General features: G+C 44.4%; 2 protein-coding genes across 3 annotated transcripts; both read right to left on the bottom strand.

Annotated features, from left to right (window-relative positions):
• Positions 1-634: 634 nt before the first annotated feature.
• Positions 635-1,970, bottom strand: LOC135392743 (NADH dehydrogenase [ubiquinone] 1 alpha subcomplex subunit 7-like). Its single transcript, XM_064623464.1, has 4 exons — positions 1,864-1,970; positions 1,221-1,267; positions 831-986; positions 635-763 (listed from the first exon to the last, which is right to left on the bottom strand). The coding sequence occupies exons 1-4, from the start codon at positions 1,924-1,926 to the stop codon at positions 721-723; spliced, it is 309 nt and encodes a 102-aa protein (XP_064479534.1). The 5' UTR covers positions 1,927-1,970; the 3' UTR covers positions 635-720.
• Positions 1,971-5,476: 3,506 nt separating this feature from the next.
• On the bottom strand, positions 5,477-21,637 carry LOC135391183 (kinesin-like protein KIF3B). Of its 2 annotated transcripts, none has more exons than XM_064621321.1 (22): positions 21,415-21,637; positions 19,761-19,869; positions 19,591-19,676; positions 18,999-19,106; positions 18,799-18,923; positions 18,567-18,691; positions 18,416-18,499; positions 18,273-18,352; positions 18,130-18,199; positions 17,140-17,232; positions 16,930-17,062; positions 16,333-16,420; positions 16,119-16,214; positions 15,517-15,694; positions 12,953-13,150; positions 12,736-12,855; positions 12,527-12,645; positions 12,324-12,440; positions 11,658-11,769; positions 11,453-11,592; positions 10,144-10,209; positions 5,477-8,214 (listed from the first exon to the last, which is right to left on the bottom strand). In XM_064621321.1, exons 2-22 carry the CDS (start codon positions 19,779-19,781, stop codon positions 8,115-8,117), a joined length of 2,259 nt encoding a protein of 752 aa, XP_064477391.1. In that variant the 5' UTR covers positions 19,782-19,869; positions 21,415-21,637; the 3' UTR covers positions 5,477-8,114. The 2 variants fall into 2 exon arrangements, with proteins under 2 accessions (XP_064477391.1, XP_064477392.1); XM_064621322.1 differs by lacking the exon at positions 21,415-21,637 and adding an exon at positions 20,576-20,594.
• Between the last annotated feature and the right edge of the window lie 4,448 nt (positions 21,638-26,085).

Genomic DNA, 26,085 nt, shown 5'->3' with positions numbered 1-26,085 from the left:
ATTATACTTATGTTGTAACTGCTTTATGTGTCATTGCTGACATGTGTCTAAAACTGAAATAACAGAGGCGCCCTGTAGGATGTTAAACGAAAGGTAACAGGAAAGAAATGGAGGGGCAGTGGTGGATCCAAGGGGGGGGGGGGGGGGGATCGCCCCCCCCCCAAAAAAAATCTGTTTATACATTGGATTTCCCTCTCTCCCCTCCCCCACTACGAGCTTCGACAAAGGAACCCCCCCCCCCCAAACCCAGCGTCTGGATCCGCCCGGGGGCGGGGGTATAATGGAGGTCTTGATTAGAGCAGTGCACATGCTGTATTCTTAGGCTCGCACCCAGCCTGATGGCTCGATACCTAGTCTGGGCTCAAAGAATTTCAAGGCTGCCCACCCAGACGCAGCCTAGCCTGTCAACTATAGTTGACCGTGGTTAACTGACAGCAATGTAGCACAGACCCGATCCCAACACACGTCCATCAGTGTACAAGTCCGGGCCTGGTGCAATATGCCAAAGCTCACCAAAAGAATGCTTTACCCAGGTCGGGCTAGGGATTTTGGGTATGTCCGAGTGTGTGCAGTGCTCTAGTCTGGATAAATCACTGATGGAAATTCATTCTAAAGCAGCCAATAATCCAGAATGTCATCTTATTTACGCTTTATTTTATTTTTCTACATTTCGAATTAATTTCCTAAATCTTGATACAAGAGTCCATTCCAAGCATCACATCACGGCAGGTACTTTGGGCCGGGCGTCACCATCTTTAGCGGCCTGCAAGTCAAACGACTTCGCTACTAGCACCAAAAGCTGCTTGGCATAAAGTAGGTGCAGCTCTTACCCAGCACTTCCCCCAGCTGCGATCTGTTTGACGCCCGACGAGGCGTCGAGTATCACTGCAGGTTGCCTAGCTACTCTCCGTCCGTCTCTCGTATAGTAGTAGTTTTCCGCCAGCTTGCTGCAGGGTCCCGGGGGCAGGTTTGGAGGTGGGGGAGACCTGCAACACGATTATTACGGATGTAGATCAGTGAGCAGAATGAGACGAGCCAGCTGGTGTGACCTATTGTAACAAAGCCAGGTGTAATTGCATTGAGAATTATGGGACGCGGAGAGACACCACAAACGTAGTCCACATTTGAGATCGTCGTGTGTGTTTGTGCTGTTTCCCTGCATTTCCTCTGACACCTGAGCTGCGTTCCGTACGTTTACTCTGTACAGGAGCAGTTCCTACCTTGTTGCCACTTCGTTTGGAAACCTCAGCTGTCCATTTGCCACTCTCTGTGCGAGGAGGGTAAAGAAAACGTGTGTTTACGCATATTTCTGACTGCAAGAGCGTTTTCACACCTGCCTCATTCCCAGGTTTTTAGTGCCGAAAGGTCACAATTAAAAGTAGAAAAATGACCTACATTGTGACCTGCACTGGCCATGTTGCTGCCCCCCGTAACCCTTTTAATAAGACTACTACTGATTACAGTTCCAATTTTCTGTCGCATAAAAAGTGCGCAAAGCTAGACTGTATAACAACTTTTGCAACTGTTCAAAATATTGCCCATACTTTACGTTGCAACCATACTAAGTGATACAGATCAAATGGCGTATGTGCAGGCCAGCTGGTACAGAATTACACCCGAAGCTCCATGCTAATAAAGGCATGAGCTTTGTTATACATATATATCTCTGTTACGTTTTGTGTAAATAAGTCATTTGCTGTTTTGGGTCGCTTGTGTTCTGCCGTCTTTTCTATGTGCCTCCACTCGGGCTTTTATTGCTGCTACATACCGATTGCGCGTCAACAAAACGCTTTAAGCACTCTCTTACTTTGCCGCTGACCTACACGTACAGAAGTAGCTCTAAATGCGTCAAAATGCGCTTACGCCAAGCAAAAATGTTCGTAAAAGCTGCAATGCAGGAGAAACTTCTCGGTGGGCGGCGGCCATATTTTCAGGATTGAATTGGATTTCTGACCCGAAAGGAACTTCTCTAGCGCCGGTAGCGCCGTCCTAGGGTCCTAGCACGGGTGATTGTCTTCTGCTAACGAGGCTGCCTTTCGGATTTGTGCCGCAACATGGAGAAAGTCAAATTGGCACGTGTAAGTATAATTTATATATTTTTGGTCACTGTAGGAAGGTAACGCACATGACCCGATAATAGATTAAATGTTTAGCGTATGCTTTATCAGTTTTGGTTGAATATGTGATCTGTTTTGACCGTGTTTCTGAGGGCAGCGTTGCTTCATTGGTCGGTTAGGCCTATCATTACGGCATGTGATCGCGTGCCATTCTCCGTGCATTTGTTTCGAGATTCAGCTAAGCTGAATTGTGTTTATATTCGTAGGTCACCAAAGTCTTGGGCCGTACCGGATCCCAGGGACAGTGTACCCAGGTAAATTTATTCACCGCTTTGCATGGTGGATGACGTGCGTTGTTGTCAGAGCAGGGAAGTTCGAACAACCATGTTTGTGTTTATAGGTCCGTGTTGAATTCTTGGACGAAAGTAACCGTTCCATCATCAGGAACGTGAAGGGACCAGTCCGTGAAGGGGATATTCTTACCCTTCTAGAGTCTGAGAGGGAAGCCAGGAGATTAAGATGATGTAAGTAAATTGCTTCGTGTGCAGAACTCACGGGCATATGGCGTTGCTCATGTTTTGCGTGTACCGCAGGGGCCTGTGGTATGCCCATTTCAGTTTCGCAGTGCAGGCTATAACGTGGTACCTCTCTAATCTTTTGCAGACTGTAAAGTTCTCCTGAAGCTGGCAATCCAACACCACCAACCAGCAAAATAAATGCTTTCACCACATCTCTCATGACTTTTGCTTGTGTTTCATGTTTGATAAGTAGAGTATCCATCACATGCAACACGCTGTAATTGATTGTGGCCCTGGTGCTAGTGTGAACAGTTCTTCTTAGGAAGCTTTGCTCGGATTGCCATGCTGTGTTAGAGACTGGTGTTCGCACCAGAAACGTGTAATGTATCCTGGATGCTTCTGTGATGCTTGTCGTGATAGCCACGTCATGGCAATGTCAATTTCGGAATAACGGATACCACTTTACACATACTGTATAAGCGTTTTTTTTTTTGCGTGGAAAATATCTTCGCATTTTGATAGACCACTGGCTCAAAAAGTTTCGCGGACACTTAAAAGTCCCGTCATACAATCTCTAATTAGGCTCTGACGGTTACCCTTCTGGTCCCCCTTGTGAGGCCATAGGTTCTGCTTTGCTTCGTATACTGTGCTGGTACGCGGGCGTCGTCCAAAGCTCGATGGAGAGTCCAGGCCTCTCTCCAACAAAGCTGGACTTGCGATCTAGTATCCTGAAGCCGCTGCATGCTTCGTGGCTCACGGAAGTGTACACTTCGCTCATGCAGCACCCAGCTCTGATGTGATCACGATTTGAAAAAGTTGGAATTTATCCCCATAGTATGCAGGTCTGCAACTTCTCAGTGTGATTTAAGGTGCATACAAACTACATGTCAAATATCGTGTAATAAATAGGTACTTATCTAGTACCGTTGTTCTTGCTTGTTTTCACTTGCAAACTTTCTTATCAGTTCTCAGCATCATATCGGTTGTCGTGTTCGCGGGAACGTAAATTCGCGATTTTGGCAGCACATACGAAAAACATGAAAAATAATTCCACGCGAAAAAAACACTTATACAGTAGCTACTATCGTTCTAACCGCTGCACCCCAAGCCTACCTTTCAGAAAGGTGGTTGGGTGACACTGTATCGAACTGTGTTCCTGCCTGTGCTAACACTAATGCTACCCAAGATACGCAATACTAGTACAACTTCTTGCATTATCTTCACCAGCTTTCTTGCTTCCTAGCCATTTTTTCTTGGTTTGTCTGCCGAAATGGTTTGCGTACTGAAATTTCGGCACATGGCACTGCAAGTCGGCACTTCTCTAGAAATTCATTTAGCGTCACATCATGATGGCCCCTACTCATGACCCATCATTCGATATCACTCCACAATGTGGTGGTTAATGATATCCGTGCTGGCTATCATGAGTAGACCAGGGATTTTTAGGCAAATGTCTATTTTTTCTCTGTAGTCCTAATAGAGCCTTTTCAGTACAGGGGCACAAATTTGGTATTGGGGAACATAGCAGCATTGATATTATTGTGCCTGTAAATGCCCATTTTGGTGTTAGTGCACCCATATTAGGTGCGAACGCCTAAAACACAGTTCTTAGAATATTGCCTAAATTGCCTTTTAGTAGGCCATTTTACACATGCAACTGCTTGCTTGGAAAAAGTGAGCTACAGAAATTTGCTTGATAGTAAGTCGGGAACTGGACATCGCCAACTTGTCTTCTTTTCTGCCTTCTTTTCCAGAATCATAGACTCGTTCCATAAAAATCCATCACGTTCACCAGATTTTCTAGCAGTGCGCGTCCATGCAATTACACCTGAAAAAGTACTTGCATCTAAGACCTCATTCAGTGCAAACTGTATGCATCTGAGAGGAGTCTCACTAGAAGGTTGGCTGCCAACGTGCTGAAAACAAAGTCGCGCGGATGACTAGTGCTAAATGGTGCTAGTGTGCTGTTGCCACGATAAGCTTGCATGAGGCTCGATGCATCCTTTTGCTGAGCAGTAGCATTGCGGGGTTTGTTGCAGCCAACTCAGACTTCAATTTTTAGTCTCCCCTATGTCAATACACTTGATTTAAATATGTTTTTCTGCCCTGCCAATTCGAATATAACTTTTGCTGTCTGTCGGGGCTAACTAGGTTCCTTCGACAAATATCAGGTAACGGGTGTTCACACTGCTACTAGTAGCGCTGGCAGCAACGCCTGTGACAGTGAACAAATAACTGTTACAGTTCATGTACTATTCCAAGGAAAATAACAGACTCACTTTTAATTTTGTCTCATTTTTTATGAAATTATTCTGCCTTCTGTACTTTCGGCAGGGCCTAACACACGCCTGACAAACAAATTACTTTATGCTGCCTATAACATCGAGACTTGCTGCCTATTATAGGTGCCTAAAATGAACTTTCTTTGTAAATATCCGGGGTCTAATCATGAGTGAATTTGAGGACGTATGCACAGCACACCGTATTTAATGTCCCTCGAGGAGGACACTTGTATAGGAAACTCGTACCACATCAGCAAGCTGCTGGCATCTTGGCCAGGATTGAGCTGGCAAATTCATGACTTTGTGGCCCCCACTTTAATATTCCCACTTTAATATTCACACCGTTGCATTGTCAGTGTATGCCCTAGTGGTTGTCTTTTGATATTGCTTTGCCAATTCTGCTGATTGTGTCTCACTTATGTTCTGCAAAGTGATCGTATACCTTATCAGTTCTAATATCAGAATACATAAGACACAGATGCTGCGCTGGTGTACTTTGATGCTTTGTTGTACAAAATGGACTGCAAGCGAATTTTCAACCAGCTGAACTGCTCATGTGGTTTGTACACCAAGTTAGCCGAGGCAGCATAAACACAAATACTGCAACCAGCAGGTTCCCTACATTAAGCAAAGTCAAGTTTAATCTTGTGTGAGCACAAAGAAATAAACAAAAATTAACAAATAAGTGTCTGGAATGACGTCCATCTTTGTTCTGCCAGCATTCACGGTAACCGCAAAACTGTCACCGCTTATCTTGTTAGATCACAGGTAACCATCCATGCACGATATAAACAAATCAAAATACCTCTGTTAAATATATCACGATATCATACCGTTATGATATGATGGTCCAACACTTCTGAATAAATAAATCAATAAATAACACACCATTACAAAAGAGATTTCAAAGCTGATTGAAGCAGAAGCCTCAGTTCTGAAGCAGACGAGATTTTGAACAAAGACTGTTCCTGTGCTGCGCTCGGTAGAAGAACAGTATCTGTGCTGAGGCTTCTGCTTGAATTCACCCTCACTGGATTTTCTGCTTTCCGATATTTTGAAGGATTTCGGTATTGTTCACAGGAACACAAATATAACCTAGACAGCCATTCAACTATACCATTTCAATCCTACTGCACTCGAAGCATTGTCAATGCTACTAAAATGCAATTCAGTATTGTCTAGTGCAACCTGCCTCAAATGTGTGTGTACGAAACTGCAAATGAGAATACATTGCTTATTAATCTAACACACCTTGTTAAGTCATGTTATCTCCCAGCATTGCTTCAAAATATCGGTTTATCAGCCCATGCTACCCCATCTCTCCTTTATGTAACATCAGAATGGAAAAATACTTATGCAGAGCATGTATCACACTTCACTTCAGCAATACCAAGCACAGTAAAGTTGTGGGTACAATATGGACATGCAGCGCAGAAGCAGTTTTGCAATTTACTTCTATCATGTAGGTAGTATTGGTGTGGTATTCACTGTACAAGCCTTAGTCTGGTACTAAGCACAGCAAATACTTTGACTGCAGATCCATAAACATACTCTTCCTATTGTTCATTGTACAAGCTCACTCACACCATGGAATCATAGTCACTCCAATCTGGTGCATCAGAGCGGGGTCCCACAACTGTATTTTGATACCGTATACGCAATTAACAAAAGCTACGGCAGAACGCAGATACCACATTTCATAATAATCAATGTTGCAATTTCTACACCCATTTATGAGTGCCTGCTTAGTTATCTCCAGGGTTTCTAAGGTGCTTTACCAAAAGGACTTTGCTTTTTCCCTGAATGCAATGACATTATCAGGCTAGTGCTGCTATCACTATCACTGTTTGTTTGCCTAACATTCTGCAGTAAGTACATATGTCCGAGGTTACTCGAAGGAGCTAATATGCACCGTTGAAAAGCATCTGCAACATCTTCAATGGTGTGAGGTTTAAGGAACGTTAGCGGGATTTCACCACGTATATCCGCAAACAATATGGTGTGTGCTTGGCAAGAACTGGGTTTGTTTGTAGAGCTATTGTCACATTTGCGATACATGCATCACACATCTAAGGACAGTTTCGAGGATAGACATGCTGATAGCACGGAGCTGTGTACTTGTGGTGTACATCCTGAGCTCAACAGCATTGTAGTTGTCTCATACCCCTTGTTCAATATGTATCAATCGACAATATGTCAAGGCTAATGTTCAACATAATCACGCACAAATATACTGCGTTAATTCAAAGCCAAGTTATTCCAAGTTAAGTGGGGTTCTGAGTCAACCAATTAATAAGCCTGTGGTGTACGTATCTTCAGACAGAGTTGCTAGTGCATGCTCATGCATCTTAGTTAGGTTACAGAGCTGCAGAACTGGGGTAAACCGAATCATTGTTTTCGCACAGGGTATTTCAGTAACCACGTAAACAAATTTTTGATGAAAAAGCATGCCACAGCACAATTTGTGATGATAATTTACCTGTAAGGAACTTTTACCTACTACTAGTCATTTTATCAAATTTTAAATCAAAGTAATTTAATTTATTGAATTCAACTCTGAAATTTGCAAAGTCTACAATTTACCATTGCAGTGGGTCTGGATTTTGTAATGGAATGGGGTAAGTCTGAAATGTGTTTTCCTTTTCTGTAAAAAAAATAAAATAAAAACTCATTATGCTGACTTTGTCAAGCTTGGAGTTCAACACACAAAATTAAATTTCTTTCAAATAAAATTTGATAAAGTTACTTGTAGTATGTGGCGAAAGTTTCCTACAGATAAACGTCCTTGATTGCATATATTTCCATCGGGTCTTTCCGATTGTTTATGTGGCCGGTACCTCAGAAATGTCATGTAACATTTTGGCATTACATTTTTGAGTGGACTTCAGTTAATGTAATGAACCTGAATTATTTGTTAGCTAAATATTTTAACTGATAAGCTAGCTAGTCACCACAGTACATTCTACGCCCAAAACACTGCGGACCCAATGGAGAGAGCCCTCTTAACTTTCTTGACGCGGTTACTGGAATACCCTGCAAGTGATGCCTCAGCTTTGCTTTCGACTGTTTTCCAGGTAGATCGACTTTGGCCTGCTGACATGAGTAGCAACTCTGTTTCAAAATAGCGCAATACATCGTAGAACAGTAATATCCTCGTGTCACCATGCGACCTCAATGTATGCTGCTAGGAAGAGGAGTGCTTGCACTACTAGCAGGGCTAGGGCTGCCTTGTATGGGTTCTGTAGGGGCTCCGACATTCACTTGGGCACCAAGCCTCGGGACTCTGGGTAGTTCCCCTCGCCATTCTCGCTTGTTCCTCTTGCTTCGGCTGACTTAGTGGGACGGGCAGACTTTGACCTATTGATGATGATGGTGATGATGATTTAACAATGACAGGATTTAGCGACAGATTTGACACAAACAATAGTTAAGCCGCGTGTGTGCCCAGACCGCTCTGGGACGTGGATGCATAGCAGTAGGTTGGTGCATGACTCCATAATATGCAGATAGTAGGCATGTGCAAACAATTATTTGAAAACTGAAGTGAATACAAAGCACATGGATATATAGACGAGGCAAATACAAAGCGAATACAGTCAAACCTCGATATAACAAAAACTCTAGGCAACGAAATTTGCGACCTCAATTGGCTGCCACATTTCGTCCGACTTGCTACAACGAAAGAAATTGTGTTCCCCGACAGTTTCATTATATATAGTGAAGTCAGACTGTAGTTGTATAACCGTTCTGGGTTATAGCAGCGCATGTATGGATATAAATATGCACAGCATGTATATATGATGTATTCATGTATATCAGACTATGATGTAGCACTCACACTGTTTTGTGCCCTCTCTTGTGCTGTTTTCGGTCTGACATGTGTAGCTTCGAAAATATTTGAATATACAGTGAACCCTTGTTAATATGACACCCGTTAATCTGGAATACTTCCTTTGTGGTCGCTTCCGCGGGAACCATTCCGTTTGCATATAAATCCCCTCGTTAATATGACCCCCGATAATCTGACATACTCGCTTTATGACTGTTTTTCTAGGGCACCGTTCCGTTGGCATGTAAATGCCCTCGTTAACATATGACAATCCGTTTATCGGACAATGACCAAGATTTTGTCACAGGTAGGGTCAAACACAGGCATTATGTGCTCGTTACTATGACCACATCACATGACCCCCAAAGTAGCCCCTGGGTGAGGCTACCACGTACTTCGCTCAGAGGGTGACACATGTTAAAGTAGGTCATCAAGGTTTTAGGTGACCCCTGAAATCGTTGACCCTGGGATTATACTCGTATCGCTTTTCGAGCCACCGAAGGGTTTAAAGGAGCACTGAGGTGACCCCCCAAAAGTTTGTTTTTCGGTGTGGTATTTTCGAATGAATAAAATGAGTTCCTGCGAAAGAACTACGAGCGCAGGTCACCTACAGAGTGAGCGTGAGGGCTCTCTGTTCTGCACACCTTTGAAAAATTCTTCTCCTCGTGAAAACAGCGCATCGCAGAACGAGAGAGTGTCGTGACGTATGCTACTCCCCTCATGTGACCAGTGACACACAGCTCAAGCATGTATAAACGGCGCATGAGCTACGAAGAAAAAAACGAAGAAACGAGGCACGGAGCCCCCAATACGTCACGCGAGAATCGTTTCGGCTGTCTGCGACTGCTTTCTCAGACTGTTTTTTGTAAATTCGATTGCACAGCTATAACGCACCGCAGAGCGAAAATATTTTGCATGGTGACTCCTGGTGGACAGCTTGACAAATGAGGCAGGATTTCGTGCGACGTTAAATGTCACCACATTGCTCCTCTAAAAAGGCGGTAATCATGGGACCAAGTCACATTGTGCTGCTGTTGTCACGTGAGGATGGCCGAAACGAAGCGGAAGAGAGATTTGGCAGTCGGAATGAAGAGCGGCGTTACTCAAAGGAGGCAAGCGAAGCGCTACAGGTTGCCTTGTTATTCTTTGAGCAAAGAAAGGACATTGATAACGTGTCCGCCATTGATGGTGCTACTGTCCATTTAGAAAAATTAGTTAACTGAAAATTGTTTGACGCAGAGATTATTATTCAAAATTCATATATAGAATTCTGTATCTGGTTTGAAAATCCAATCCAATATAGGATTATTCGTTTCGGTATTTGAAAAATTCGAATATTTGCACATGCCTATAGTATACATAGTTACGTTTACTAAATTTTGCTTTCTTACACACACTTCTAGGAAATGGCTCTGAGACGAAACAAAGATAATGTGCTCGCTCATGAATCTACTTACCGGGAACTCTGGCTTCGACCCTTCCACTTTGCTTTGACACTCTTATCGAGTTGAAATATGCTTAAGCTGAAAATGAAACGTAAAACATGTAACTGGAAATACAATGTCACAGTTTGGGTACGACGTTCTGGGCATCTATACCAGCAGGCACGTCAATGTTTTCACAAAGTGGTAATTAATCAATATTGCTAAAAAGAGCTAAATCATTAAAAAATTAAACATTAAAAAATGCTGCCAGCACTAACATCAGAAATACCCACGGGCATATACATATATACCTAAAACCCTGTGCTTGTATGTTAAGAAATGTCGAACATTTCTTTGAGTAACTTGACATCTTGCAGATATGTTTTTTATTATCATGTATTTCAGCTTTCGGTGACTTAGTTCAAAATTCTAAATGCAGTATTTAGTCACATAATTAACATGCTCTAAAAAATGGCACTCCCCCAATGTGGCCTGTGTGTCTACCAACCTGGAAAACCGGAAATTATCAAGGAATTTTGATGCAACTGGAAAAGTCAGGGGACAAGTGTTGTGGCGATGCACAGTGGATCGTGAATGCCGATTAGTGGTTGAGCGGCCACGCCGCACGTTGACGTTGACGTTGAACGTTGACTCGAGTAGCAGTTCGCCAAAACAACAAGGCCAGAGGCAGAAAAGTAAGGCAGCGTTAATGATATTCAATAAATGATCTGTTTATTATGAGGAATCTGTGTCGAAACGTAGCAGCAGGCACCAAGTTCCCTTTCGTTTTGTTCAGGGAATTCGCCTGAAATGGTCAGTGAAAACCTTGAAAATTCAGGGATTTTAAGGCTGCAGTTTGGTAGACACCCTGCTGGCGGCACAAATGTTGGTGCTGTATAATATAGTAAAATAATATAATTATCATAATACGTATAATACATTATAGATAGGGTCTGACTTTTTCGGGTTAAATTTATTTCCCGGATCCGGGGGGTAAAATGGTGCTATTTTGAAATCTTAAATTCGGGGTGAAATCGGGTGCTGCTGATACAATCGAAGTGTTTTCAGGTTACTTTTTTCTTACTGTCCAGGAAGCGACCCGTAGTTAGAGGTGCACATGTTGGTCAAACATGGATTCTTTGTGATTTATAGTCACAAATACCACATAATGTAACATGGTTTCGCATGGTTTAGTGTTGCACTCAGATAATATTGTGATCAGACGTGTGCATAGATTGCTACTAAATCGTGGTTGTGATGCATGATACAACATAAAACATGATTATAATTCGGAAAGAAATCAGATTTAACCCGAAAAAGTCAGACCCTAATCATAGTATACCTAGCATCAATGTCTAGATCCTCTTCTTCTTTGAGTGCATCATCCAAAGCTGCCCTCAAGTGTGGTGCAACAGAAGGTGCATTATAATCTCTAGTTGTTCTTGTTGGCATATCCAGTTCAACTTGTAGGATATTTTCACCCTGTGAGAAAATTGAAGCCATTCCATTTGATGTGTTTGACATAGTTGTGGCTACCAAAATGTCACCTTATATCGCAGACTTCTTCTTCCCGCTGAAGCTGCTGCTGCCCTGGCATACTCGGATACTGGTCTTCGACTTCCAGCAGATGAGACAGGCCTCTTCAGGGGCTGCTGAGATCTAAGAAGTTTGCACGAGAAAGTCACTGAATGATTAATGTGGAAAACAGAGAGATGAATTTTACACTTGATTATTTATTTATTTATTACAGTGATTACGCATAGAGCCCTGTGTTTTCGGGTTTTAGGCATTTTGAAAATCGGGGGGGGGGGGGGGGGGGGGGGAATCTGGTTTTATTTCAGGAGCCGTAAAACAGGGTAAAATCTGGTGATATCCGGTCGGAAAGTAGATTTTTGAGTGGAAAATAAAAAAAAGATTTAAATTTAGATTAAAAAAAAAAGATTGTAGATAACCACAAGATACGGAACAGCTGTGCTGAATGTCCAGTGCTTAATGTTCTCTAGTCCCCGTATTGGTGGTTGAATTGGCAATTTGCAATGTTCATTTTCAGGTTTTACCCTAAAACACAGGGCCCACGCATGATTACTTTACAGGCAAGCAGCGAATAAGTCAAAAAGGATAAAAAACATTTATTTGATATGTATTCACTTTTGATATAAGCCACTCAGACAGTTATAAAATGTAAATATTAAAGTGTGCATGCATGATTTTACCCCGGAATTTCTGATATCGGGACCAGTCTCCACTGGTCATCATCCTCATCGTAGACTACCCTCGAAAGAATCCGAATTTTTTCTTCCGGGGGAATAAAATTCTCGATGATCAAGTACCTTGGGAAACATCAAAAGTATTAAAGTTAGTAACCCTATCAAACATACTCTAAACATGCCGTTTATCCGCATATTTCCATTCTTACTTCAACTTAAGCTCTTTTGTAAGCTCATTCTGCGTTTGCTCCAACTCTCGACGCTCCTTGGAATGTTCCTCCTGGAGGTCTTGTATCTCGGTCTTGACAGACTGAAGCTTCGCAAAAAGCTGCATGAAGAAGAAGCCGTCAGATTTCATGCACACTTTTCCAGGGACATCTTCCTACATATCTTCGGTGCTGTCTACAGCTGGTGTTACCTTTCTAAGTTTCCTTGTCTTAATCTCCACCTCTTGTTGAAGAGAACTATAGGTCTCCTTAATTTCACTAGCTCCTTCTTCTTGGACCTCGAGCTTTTGCAGCATCTCCCTCTCTCGGCGCTAGCAAATGCACACAGAAAGAAATTTTAGCTTGCTCAAGTACGTTGTCATCTTCTTTGGAGCATCCTGCATTGGAAATGCATTTCAGATCGTTTACCTTTTGTTCTGCAATCTCTTGTCTTCTCTGCTCCAGTGCCCTCTGCTGTTCATTTGTGTGATCAACGATGTTCTTTCCACCAGAAAGGAGCTTGCTCTCTAAGCTTGTAACTTTCTGTGCTAGTTTATCAGTTGCTTCTTGCTCTTGGGAGAGCTGCTCCTGTCGTTTCTGCACCTCGTTTAGAAGCCTTTCTTTCTCCTGGAAATTAACAACACAAGAAAGATGAAGGATCTCGTCGACGTCCACGGAAGGCACAAATGATACAAAAATCCAACACTGAAGTTTTCTACTTATTTAATGACACAAGCTTTCATGTAGCAGACTAGCAGACTACTCATGGAAATTAGTATGATTAATCCACTCCTCCTCCTTAATCTACCCCCAATTATAATCTGTGGTATGTGGTCAGTGGCGTAACCACCAGCAGCCGGGGTCAGCGACTGCTGCCGGGTCCCAGCCCACAGAGGGGGGGTGGGGGTGGGGTGGGGGGTCCATGCCAATCAGTGCCAACCAGACTTCGCCAACAGCCTAATTGAAAACCTCTTTTCAATCACTGCAAGAGACTGTTCATGTGCGTGAAACTGAAAATTATACTCGAAAAGAGGGAAGATAAATTGCTACAGCTGTCAAGGAGTCTCACGAAAGAGTATTCTGAGGACATTTCTGATTACTTTTCCAGCCAGCTAATGCTGTTAAAACTTATATTTAGTCCGAAGCTGACCAGTGAGTTAAATCCATCAGGGAGTTAACAGAGTTCCTCTTGTTTAGGCATTCCGAATATCCTCCAGCTTTTCAGAAGTTATCACAGCACAGATTTGAAGTGCGGCAGAAGTTTTTCAAAGCTCAAGTTAATTAAGAAGTACCCTGACACAATGTCCCAGGTTCGACTAAGTTTCCTGGCAATTTTGTCATTCGAGATCCAGCGCCTGAATGACCTGGGTAAAAATGAAATTCTCGATACATCTCTGAATGGAAAGGCCCGCAGAAAGCCCTTCTGAGTTTTGACTGAATTTCACTGCACGACCTGACCCCATTTGTGACCTCTTTGACATGGATACTACTTCGTTGTATTGAGGCTGTGAAGAGCCTAAATTTTCAGAGCCAGCGGGGCAACCTGGGGCTCCGGTGAGGGAGCTGAGCAAGGTCACAGCCCACTGCGGCGAAGGAAATGCATAAGAACTATTAAAGGAGCAATGAGGTGACATTTAACGTAGCTCGAAATCCTGCCTCATCTGTCAAGCTGTCCACCTGGAGTCGCAATGCAAAATATTTTCGCTCTGCGGTGCGTTACAGCTGTGCAATCAAATTTACAAAAAAAACTGTAGGAGAAAGCAGCCGCATACGCCCACCACGGTTCTCGCGTGACATATTGGAGGCTCCGTGCTTTGTTTCTTTATTTTTTCTTGTCAGCTCACGCGCCGCTTATACATGCTTGAGCTGTGCGTCACTGGTCACGTGAGGGGAGCAGCATACGTCACGACGTCCTCTCGTTCTGCGATGCGCTCTTTCCACGAGCAGAAGGATTTTTCAAAGGTGTGTGGAACGGAGCCCTCGCGCTCGCTCTGTAGGCCACCTACGCTCGTCGTTCTTTCGCAGGAACTCATTTTATTCATTGGAGAACACTCTGCACCGAAAAACAAAAAAATTTTGGGGGTCACCTCCGTGCTCCTTCAAGCCCCTTGGGCAGAGTGGGTGTATCCGTTGTGCTCAGTCCAGTGGCCTTTCTTGATTTTCCTCCTAGTTTGTCTGTCTGCAATGCAGTATAAGTAGGGCCCTGTGTTTTAGGATAAAACCCGATTTTACCCCCCGATTTGCATCATTGTCACTTAGGCTAAAACTAAAAAAAAAAAACAAAAAAAAACAGAAAACCAACTTGGTAAAGTGCAAATTCTTGCCACCAATACCGGTACTAGAGGATGCTATGTTCCCCATCTCATGTTCTTGTAAAATGCAAGAAGCACTCCTTTTTTTTATTTTCCACACGAAAATCTGCTTTTCTACCCGATATTGCCCAACTTCACCCTGTTTTACGGCCCCTGAAATAAAACCCGATTTTTACATCCCGATTTTCCAAAAAAAACAACAACATAAAACCCGAAAACACAGGGCCCTAACCATAAGACTTAATGGACAACAGCAACGGAGGCTACTCTGTGTTTCAGTTAAAGGTGTTATGAAGTCAAATTAAAAGGAATTTTGGAGAATGGTGGGGTGCCAGTTACAACTTGCCTTTGGATGTGCAAAAAATTTACACCTGTGTCCGCAGGGAAGGGGGTTTCGGGGGGTCATTTACACCTCGCTGACGGGGCACTGCAGATGAAGATATGCCACTCAGTTATGATTAACATCGAAGAGCCAGTGTATGTCAAACAGTTACTTTGAAGTGACACTATAAGTACACTGCAATAACATTTGTGAAGGACCAGTTCCATCTAGACTCGCACCATTGGACTCGCTTGCAGACGACAAGCCGCTTACTGAGCTATCAGGCAATGCTTGGTGGCATTTCTGGTGCCCTTACATTCTAAACGACATTGAAGTGATGGATCACTGCAGTGTCTTACCTCTGCTATAAGACTGTGGTCATTAAGGATAGCATTTTTCTCCTCTTCTAATTTCCTTTGTAGTTGCATCGAAGCATCCTCTTCGTCATCATTTTCAGCTTCCGATCCCGAAGAGACTTCCCTGGAAGTCCGCTTCCTCTTCTTCTTTACGTCACGGGATGCGAGCTGCTCTTTTAGCCTGCCAAAGTAAAGTAGGTGGTCATGACTGGGGTAGAGTATTACCTGCCACAATAAGACTCCCCAGTCATCGTCATTCAGATGGAGGGTTGTTGCTACGGTCATGGTTTTATGACATGGTGTGTGGCAGCGTCTGGAACTGTTAGTTTTACAAGAAGGATGCCTAACAGCCCCATCCTCCTGATTTAACGCGATACTGGTAGTTTAGCATAAAAACAAAATTTCATATTTGAAAATAACTACAAAAATGGCATATCGTACAAATAGAAATTCATTAAGTTTCATTGACATAATTTGCTTCATTCACTGAGATTGCAAGCTGAAGTACATTAGCTGTGTAAACCACACTACAAGTATACAGTGCATTTCTACTTTGTATGACGGATGGCATGTAGAGTACAAGGTATCTTCCTAGCATTGCGAACCTCGATATCTCTTGCTGGAACTCTCGCAGTAGCGCATCCTTCGGATCCTCATTAACGTGTGGCTTGTTTTTAATATTCTTGGCTCGACTTGCATACCTGCAGGACAAGAAACACGATGCATGCCCATCATCTGATACGCACGAGCTGCAAAAATGACACTTCTACAAGCAACAGAACAAAAGCAAGCAAGCAAACAAACGAAAGCTGAACAGACCTTAATGTGGTCAGAGTTTCTTCGTAGTTGTAGCTTGCAGGGCCAATGTTGGCAACCATCACTGTCTTTGAGTTACCTCCCAAGGAATCTGACGTCACAAACGCCTTTTGTAATCATGGCAGATATTTGCTTCCGTTCACGTACAAGTGCATGTGCCAACTAGGGTTGCCACCAGGCCGGTATTATACCGGCAGGGCCGGTTATTTGCTCGTTCTGCCGGTTGCCGGTAGGAAGGTGATACCGGCAGCCTTTTGCCGGTATTTGTGGCTCAACACCTTTCATAGGGATTTTTACGGGGTTTTCTTTTCAACATTCCACTACAGCTTGAATAAATCTGGAGCACAGACCCAACTCCGTAGTCACCAGTCGTTTTCTTAGCTATTCATTATTATTATCAGTGTTGTGTTGAGCGAGTACGCTCGTTCTTTCTTTCTCTCTCTCTGTATACTCTCCACCCCTCACCCACTTTCCCTTTCCCGCGAACGTTTCCTCCTTTCCCTCCATTCCAACTTCTCTCACTCAGCCGGTATTTTGCACTTCGAAAGGTGGCAACCCTAGTGCCAACTGATGCAAAAACAAGAAGAAAGGGTAGCCAACCTTGAAGGAGCCTCGTGAGCTTCGAATCTCTGTATGGAATGTGTGAGCTCTTCCCATCTACCAAGGCTGAAATAACATTTCCTAGTGCAGAAAGCGAGAGGTTGATCTTAATGGCTTCTTTCTGACGTTCCCCCTGAAATGAAATGGCACGGCTAAATCTTTCACACGCTCAAGAAAGCCTAGCTAGCAGATGACTCCTTAAATCCTTACAACCGTCCCAGTCTTGTTCTGCCTCTCACTGCCCGCGAGGTCGACCAAGTTGAGCTTGCCCACTCGGATATGGTGCTTTCCGTCTGGCCCAAGCTGCGTGGAAAATTCTGACGTTGTCATGAAGTAGTTGTTGATGCCAATGAAATAGGGAAACAAACAGGACACTAGGACAAGAGGACATGGGACAACGTCCCGTTTTGCCGATCAACCCGTTACCTTTAATCTAATATTGTCATATTTTACATTAGTTAATCAATTACCTGCAGTCTGGAAACTGAGGTAATTTCAAGCCTGGATGTTGTTGCGCCTCTGTTGAACCGAATAATTATATCTTGCTTCTCTAGTGCTATTGCAGTTACTAAAATTAGTTATTCCTTTAGGCAGCAATGCAAAAAAGAAAAAAAAGAAAAGTTTTGTTTTTTGTTGTTTTAGATGTTTACTTATAATTTGTGGTAGAATTTTCCAAAGACTGTTGATAAAAGATAGACTATATATAGAGAATAGGCTTTGTTCCGCCTGCAAAGCATGTAGCCGATTCGTAAACAACACTCTATATTCGCTATCCTTTCTATTTTGTGATTTTTTCTTCCATGTTATGCAACATACACATATGCTGTGCAAGATGAAACGTAGGGCACTGAGTGCAGGCTGTCGCTAGTAAAGTCTGCCCTCGGTGAAGAACTGCACCAAACAAAACAGAAAAGTTACAGAAAGCAGCAGATGTTGTTGTTTTTGAGCCCCACCGTAATACGAATGAATGAATGAATCAATCACATCCCCAGAAAAGAGAGAGCGCTAATTGCAACAACAACGACACTTTATTTTCATGATGATGATCGGGGTGTTTCATCGCTGAAGGCAATACGCTACCCCATTGCTTGCGGCAATTTGGTATATAAATATAATGGGAGGTCTTAATGCAACAGGAAGTGCTGTTACCTGTGCACAACACCGTAGGATAGATGGTTGATGGTAAATTTGTGCACTTACATCACTATGTTCCACTGTTGTAATGAAAATAGCGTGTGATCTTGAACTGTGAAGATTCATATTCGTAGCCCTACGAAAGAGAGCAAGTAGATATAAATTCTTCCATTATGGATCGCTTTATGGGAAAGGAAAAAGAGTCGTACCCTACAGATCTGTTGTGATTTCCTATAGACATAACATGTTCAATCTCCTTGATATTCTTGCATACAAACGATGAAAGATCCTGCACAGCAGACCCAAGTCATTGACGTTACTGCGGCGCACTATGCAGAAATACTACACTCACCTTAATATATACTCCAGTGTCAGGCTTTTCCTTGAGTTCTAGCCTCTTTGTCTGGTCTTTAGCTATGAGGTCTCTGATCTCTTCCTTTGTTGAGGCGAGATAGATTTCCGATTTAGAAGGGTATAGAGTTCCAAAGGGCTATTCCACTTACTTGGTATATCTCTAGGTACGATGCTCTCACGAGGTACTGCTGATTTTGGGACCTGGCAATATGGCTGAAGATGTGCTCAAAAGAGTGTGGGATAACACCTTGTTTCTCAGGATCATTAAGGACACCTGTAAACACGTAATGTGTTGCGCATACTTAGCACGATATGCCAGGCGAAGGTGTGACTGAAATAATGCAGTGCTGTATCACTGTACAGTCTAGGTGCCAGCGTTACCTTCCATCGTGTATGTCTTTCCCGTGCCCGTCTGACCGTAAGCAAAAATGGTGCCGTTGAATCCCTCGAGTACAGAATCAACCAGTGGCCGGAATGTCTCATCGTAGAGGTCCATCTGTTTGGAACTGTTACGGTGACGGATTAGATATGCGACATTCACGGGCGGAACCAGCACTTTGTAATGCTCAATTTGTTCTTACTTCCAATCGTAGACAGCGTCGAAAGTGTACTGTTTAACGGCTTCATCATCTGCAGCTTTTCGGTTGCGAATTTCAATGACACCTCGTTCAGGGTACAGCTCGACCACCCTACGTATGATTGACAAAATTGTTTTAACTTTACATAAGCTTTAGTTTACGGAACTACACTTCACTTTAGGGCTGTGCGAATATCCAGATTTTTCGAACACTGAAGCGAATAATTGAGTATTTGATTCAAACTCTGAATTGAATATGGAATTCTGTTTTTGAATCGAAGGAATGTCTCTTTCAAACCGAATGTTTAACTTCTTTTCGTTTTACTGTACCTTAACGGTCACTTGCGGGGCATTACATAAGACGGACGTAAAGGCAAGAAAGTTAGTACAATAAGATGGGTTGTGTCCGCAAATAAAAATGAGAGCCACAAAACCACGTAAGCAGATTAAAAAACATTGCTAAGACACATTCTTTATATATATTGGAATAGTTCTGAACCTGCATCCGTAAGCAAAAAACACACCTATACATAACTTTACCTATTTTACCTTTACTTACTTATTCGTTACTTACTCGTACTGCACTTATTTGTTACCTTTCGTGGCCGTCTTGAATTTCCCGTTCACTCATGGGACGGCACCGTACAATGACCTTTACACTTTCTGACTTTGCTAGTTTTGCCTGGAAGCATCAAACCGAACAGTTAAACAAGCGTGTTCACACATTTTTCTGGGGCCAGTATGCTTTGAAGTAAAATAGTCTTACCATTTCTGGAATTTTCCCCATCACCTCAACAGAAGACCTCCACTTTGTTTGCTTTTTGTAAGAATAAATTTAAAAGTATATCACCAGGTCCAAAATAAAGATGGTGTTTCTGGAAGGAACAAAAATCAACGGCGATTGCAGAGCGTAGAAACAAAATGCGAGCAACCTGGTGTAGACTATTAGAAGGCGACAAACTCCAGCGAACCGGTAAGGAAATGATAAGGGGAAGTGCCTCAGGACGAGAGCCGCCAATATTTCGAACACAGTATAGACTAGTGGTCGGTAATACTTCCCTGAGTCTGGGAAGGTAAGCACAGAAGACAAGACAAGACCCAAAGCAGCAATGAGAGTAGTAATATGGCAGTCATCGAAAATGCCAGACAGTGGTGGAATTTGAACCACACACACCTCTTGATTGCCGGTCAAGTGCCCCCGACCGTAACAGAGCCGACTTGGCAAATCCGGAAATTTTAATGGAGTCAACTTGAAAAGCTTTGTCTTGAACCCCATCTAGCACTGTGTGTACATCTCAAATTTCTGGATTTGCCAAGATGGTTGTGTTACGGCCATCCTTTTCCTCCTCACCCTCTTGTCCCTCCTACATGTATACTGAAATAAAGTCTCGTCTCATCCACTTGTGTCTGTCTTTTGTGCGTATATATCTCCCCATACTCAAGGAAATGTTACCAACAACAGTGATGTTTGAGGCCGGTGCTCGTGGGGGAGGGTACAGTTATAAGCAATTGAGGACTGGGAATTGACGTGGCAATGAACAGTAGACGTCAGCAGCATATACTAGCAGGAATCCATCTTACTTGATGGTGTTGGGCAGTATGGGCAGGTGTTGGGCAGTAGGGTCTGACTTTTTCAGGTTAAATGCCTTTCCCAGGTTGGGTTGATTATTTATATATCAAATTCCGAGTGAAATCGGATGCTATTGACACATTCCGGTGGCATCGCTTTTCTTTTTCTTCCTATGAAGCAACAGCCCGCAGTTAAAGGTGCATAGACTGGTCAGGTGCACCTGGACTGCAGCTGTGCAGTGACATGCATGTGTAGCCAGCTCGCAAATTTAAAGCAGACCATAACTCAAATCGCTCGGGAAAAGGGTGCTGATACCAGGGCTCGAACCCAGACCCTCCTGATTTCTGGTCAAGGATGCTACCAGATGATAACACTTGTTTTTCATTTTTTTCTTTAATGAAAGAGGTATAACCTAAACGTTTTAATTTGTGTTTTTGTGTGCGATGGAGTAACGTTCTTCAGGGAGACAGGACAGTGCCTAACAACAAATGCTTTACAAACTCCCTAAACTCCTTAAGAAAAAGAAGAAGAAAAAAAATCGCAAATCCTTCATCGGTACTGGTACCATCAAAACATGCCGGGCAAAGTCAATCGCCGTCAATTGGCTTTTTCGGCATGTCTGGTATATTACACTTTTTTTTTCACGCTAGGTCCTACCCGTGCTAATTTTGGGAGAGGGTATCTTATCGAATCTCCAGACCCCGCTATCTCTGTGGAGGACAGAAAGAAGGAGGGGCCTTATCATCAATCAGGTCAATCTCTTTCCAAAAGCCGTGACACATAATCCCTGTGGGAGGGCCTGTTTTGTCTGCAACGGTAAATGTTGTCAATGGTAGCGTACATGACTCACATATTTGCATGCGCTGCGGCGGAGGTATTCCCCCATCTATGGACATCTCGTCGCTTTAGCCATGTGCGATCGTCCGTCTTTAGCTGTGTGTGAGCCGCGCTGCTTCTCGAGCGTGGTTCGCGATTTTTCACATCGTACTGACACTGGGTTTGTGGGATTTTCTCACGCGTTCGCTGGCGTTTACCAGCTTCGGAACCACGTCCAATAACCAATGGCAACGGGATAGGCGCATGCGCTATTTATTGTTCGCTCAGCGTTGCCAGAGCACGGACGCAACTAAACTGAAACCGAAACTAATAGCTGCTGCCAAGGATGCTTGATGCGTCCAAGGATACAGTGATGCCGCTTTCGTCGGTTTAACACCAGTAGCTCACCGTAACACCAACTCGCCTGCCTCCTCGTACTTTGTCCATGTTCGATTACGCGCATAGCAGTCTATTACGTAAAGACGGTGAGCAATGTACAAGCACGATCACTCGTGATTCCAATTCCAGATATATCCCCAGGATTTTCATCTCGGGGGGGGGGGGGGGGGCAAATTCCTGCTCGTGACCGTGGTAGCGACCTATAAGAGTTAAGCGGTGCAGGAGTGCTGTGCCCTGCAAATCTGTACTTACTCAACACATCGTGTTGTGTTCCGAAGGCTGTTCAAACTTGGTTAATTTTAAAGTTATTCAGTGAAAATTATGTCTAGGTATTAACGCCGAATGTTTGAACAAATGACAAAACAATGAAAACATATCGTTGGTCAGCTGAGATGCTGTTTCCCAGACGTCGCCGGAAGCGGCTGGCAAGCCCATCAAACAGGGCTTCACTACCCAGCCCGCAATATTTGAACCAAAACACGTTGTCTAAGAGGTAGAAAATTACACAGTACTCGCGACGCTTCTTGCTTCTTTTATAAATTTGAAGTAAAGAAATCTCAATGTATAGACGACGAACGCTTTAAATGTTATTTTACGGGCTTGCAGTAAGCAGACGATAACCGTTTTGACTGTCGTCTGCAATTACTTCGGCGCTCTTCTTTACCTGTTTGTGAGAGCCGCGGTTCCATCCGGTTGGCTGTTCGGCAATCTCTCCTCTTCACTGATCACTGTTGTGCACCATTTCACCGTCTGGGGATCAGCGTATCAACATTCTTGCACAACGCCGCCATGTATTCTGGTTACAGGATTCGTACATTTCGCCTTATAACGTTGCGCTATGCGGTACTGTGTGTCTTTTATATTAATCAGAATTGAAACGCATTCAGCGCATGTGCACGCCACAGTATCTACTCCCATTGAATGACTGTTGTTAATTTATGGGGGTGGGGTGGGGGGCATGTCTCCGCGCACGGGGCATCACGCGCACGGAATCAGGCAACATATGTCTCTCGTGCTTGATAATTGCAGAAACAGTTGTAAAGCTCATCTTCAAAACTTTGTGCGGGAAACATTTTTTTTTTCGCGGGTGTGCATTTATCAATTCATTGCAGACACTTTCAAGCACTAACTACACTGCTCTGCCACTGAATGTGCAGCGAAATCGCGTTAGGAAAATAGAACTCATACATATTGAATTGATGCAGTAGCAATATACATGCTTGGCGATGATATGCATTCATTCTTGCTTGTATGCATGCATTTTACATTTTTCACAAACTGCGTTAAGAAAAAAAAAAAAAAGATGATGCCGTGTCACCGCAGTGATTTTATTCACGGATCAAACGCGGTATGTTCTTCTCGCTCGGAACACAGAAATTTCGAGAGATGACGATACGGCCGGGGAACTGTAGTACCGCTCGGTGAGCACACCGTCGTTGTCGTGCTGACCGCAACAGCGCATTAATCGCAACCTCCAAGAAGAACGCGACGAACGCCAACGAAAAGCCCAGCGCCATGAGTGCGAACACTCCCTGAACGTCTTCGATTGTGATCACTACGTGTGGCTCTTCTACTTCCGTCTTGCGTTGCTTCGGCAGCTTACTGTTCACCCAGTGCTCGGTGTGCCCGGTGTGGAATAGCCGTTGGCTCCTGCGTGGAATAAAGATAGTCTATGGTCAGTGACAGCATATGTCGTACACTTGACCCCGCTCCCACACAAGAATCGCTCCGTGCGCGCGAATTTAGTGCGGCGCGGCCAAGTGGGGACTAGGGGGAGAGAGGATGAGGCACACTTGAACCTGAACCTGAACCTGAGAGACAGAGAGCCGGCACTACATCGCGAAGCGGAGGCGTCGTGCGAAGGCTGGTAGCCAATCGCAGGAGCCTTCCACGGATGAGTGCCCTATAAACAGACAGAACTTCACCATACAACACCATCCTCCCAAATGACATCGTTCGTAACCCCGATTTCTTGAGAACAGGAGACGTACGCCTCTTTGTGACACCCATGCAGTTATATTAACTGTCACAAAAAACGTACGCGCCGTACTTTTATTTGGGATTTCGGAATACTACCAACTTCCTGTTGGAAGCAAGTAGGAGCGTACTATTGCAAAATAATTCAGATTTACCTAAGCGCAGCACCTTGATATGACGCAAAATCACGATCAGAACAAGTCCTTCGAGTATCATCCGATTACAGGTCGAAGATTGCGCCACTTCCTCTGATAAACCGTTCCATTCATAAACTGCACTCGAGAGAAAGGAGTATAGGCCTATACGACGTTTTAATGCTGATATACGTGGCTGAACTGCTGATTGTGACTGCACCCGGGTGTCCCTGGTTCTGAAAGGGGTTAGAGCACGGCACGGGATCGGACTTAGATTAAACAGGACTTAGGCCGCTTTCACACCAACGTTTTTTTTTTTCGTCCGTGTTTTTAACGGAGGCAAAACGGACCCATTGGAGCCTACGGGGCTCGATTGCCCTTCTATTTTTGAAGGAAACGGACGACAAAACCGGACGTGTGAAAGAGCCCGTACCCGAAGGCCCGATCCCGGACCGGGTAAGACCTTCCTCTGGCGGGCATGGACCTGGCTCAGGTTTTGAGATTGTGGACCCGGACCCGTATCCAGAAGGCTTGGATCGGGCTCGAGCCTGTGCTACGATTCTGCTTTTTACGCTAGCTTTATATACGGTCTGGTTAGCCTATAAATTTCTCGGACTTGGGCCTGCCCGGACCGGGAAATGTGGAACTTCCTCGGGCTATACCTGGACCAGGTATCGAGCCATCGTGCCGGCCCGGGCCTAAAAATGCGCCCTACACAGTACTCTAAAAAGGGCTACGTAATAAACGAGTTCAGAAAATCCCAGTGCTCTTTGCGCACGCATTGCATCCTGGGCGCTTGCTGAGCGGGGGAACGAAGAATAATCATTCACATTTCGCTTTCGCTGACCTTGACACGTCGTGGACACTGGACCGGTAGGGAAGAAATCGGAACATTTTGGAGGCCACCCGTTTCTTTCGTATTAGTAAACTCCCACAGTTCATAGCGACGCTAAGCACTCTGGGATTTTCTGAACTAGTCTATTGTCAGCCTTTATATTTTCCGCTTACTGATTGAGACGGTCTATTTTACGCCTGTATTGCGGGGTAACTACTGGCGAATTCGGGTGGCCATGTCATGGCAACAGGGCCTAGTGCTCGGAAATTCCTAGGTCGGCGTCCGCGCTGAATCACGTGACCGTTGCCACCCGAACATGAGTGCCAGGAATCTAGCGGTTTTAGTCACTTGGATCACGCTATAGGGGCATCGGGGTCGCTCGCCTTCGGGTTTCATCTTCTTCTAACCCACGTGACGTGCGGCCCCTCACCACCCTCGCGACGCGGATGTGACGGCACCGGATATAGTCGGGCAACCCGGTGCACAGTTGTATCGAGGCCGGGCGGAAAGAAAAAAGCTAGCTGGCAAATTCCTGGCGCTCGGAAGGCGCCCGCGAACGTGCGACATCTGGCAAAACTGGCGAGAACAGGCGGGATCTGGCAGCGAAGACTTGCCGTGAGCAGTGGATCGAGTTCCCTATGGCACTATAACAACACCCTCAAGCATGACGGTTACTTCCAAGAACAGGACATTATGGACATTACAGGACAACACGCTGAGGGGTCAGCTATTGCGCAGAATGACACCGTTATCATTCGTGATTTGAGGGGAGAGCGAGGTGTACGCCTTTCTGTGACCATTAGCATAAATGCAGAGTGTACCCAAAGGGCGCATGGGCATGCTGCACTGAAGTTTCGCCCGGCGACCGCTGCGCCACATCCCTCCTCATGTGCAGTCCGCCCATACTACGATAACGGTCGTAGTTGTGGTCGTGTCCGACGCGTTCCCTGCCTTACCACACCGGGAACGTCATCTCTTTCGTGGGAATCATTGCGCCACGACTTTTCAGTGCCCCAGTGTAGGCGATACATGCTTGTGGAGCGCCCGCAAACGTCGTGTGACAGGCTCATACGGCTCCAGTGGCGGATCCAAGGAAGGGAGGGAGAGGGGTCATCGCCCCCCCCCCCCCCAAGAAAACATCAGTTTATGCATTGGATTTCCCTCTCTCCCTTCCCTCACTAGGCGCTCTGACAAAGGAACCGCCTTCCCCAAAACCGAGGGTCTGGATCTGCATCTGTACGGCTCCCATTTTAAACGGATCAGAGAGACGACGATATCATTTGGGACGCGTGTCGTGAATGCGAAGTATTATTTTGTCCGAGTAAATTTCGTGAATTGGCAAAAAAGAGTGGGAAGGTAC

Source organism: Ornithodoros turicata, chromosome 4 (assembly GCF_037126465.1).
Source record: "Ornithodoros turicata isolate Travis chromosome 4, ASM3712646v1, whole genome shotgun sequence".
Taxonomy (NCBI): Eukaryota; Metazoa; Arthropoda; class Arachnida; order Ixodida; family Argasidae; genus Ornithodoros; species Ornithodoros turicata.
This window is presented reverse-complemented; position numbering and strand designations above follow the sequence as displayed.

Excerpts from the sequence above, each read along its gene's own strand:
- LOC135392743 (XM_064623464.1), bottom strand. The coding sequence starts at position 1,926 with ATGGCCGCCGCCCACCGAGAAGTTTCTCCTGCATTGCAGCTTTTACGA. Across the intron at positions 1,268-1,863 it reads TACGAACATTTTTGCTTGGC|AGAGTGGCAAATGGACAGCT; the intron begins GTAAGCGCATTT and ends CTCCTCGCACAG. Across the intron at positions 764-830 it reads GCAGCTGGGGGAAGTGCTGG|GCCGCTAAAGATGGTGACGC; the intron begins GTAAGAGCTGCA and ends TTTGACTTGCAG.
- LOC135391183 (XM_064621321.1), bottom strand. The coding sequence starts at position 19,781 with ATGGGGAAAATTCCAGAAATG. Across the intron at positions 19,107-19,590 it reads ATTCAAGACGGCCACGAAAG|GGTGGTCGAGCTGTACCCTG; the intron begins GTAACAAATAAG and ends AATCATACGTAG. Across the intron at positions 10,210-11,452 it reads GATCTAGACATTGATGCTAG|CTTAAGCATATTTCAACTCG; the intron begins GTATACTATGAT and ends TTTCATTTTCAG.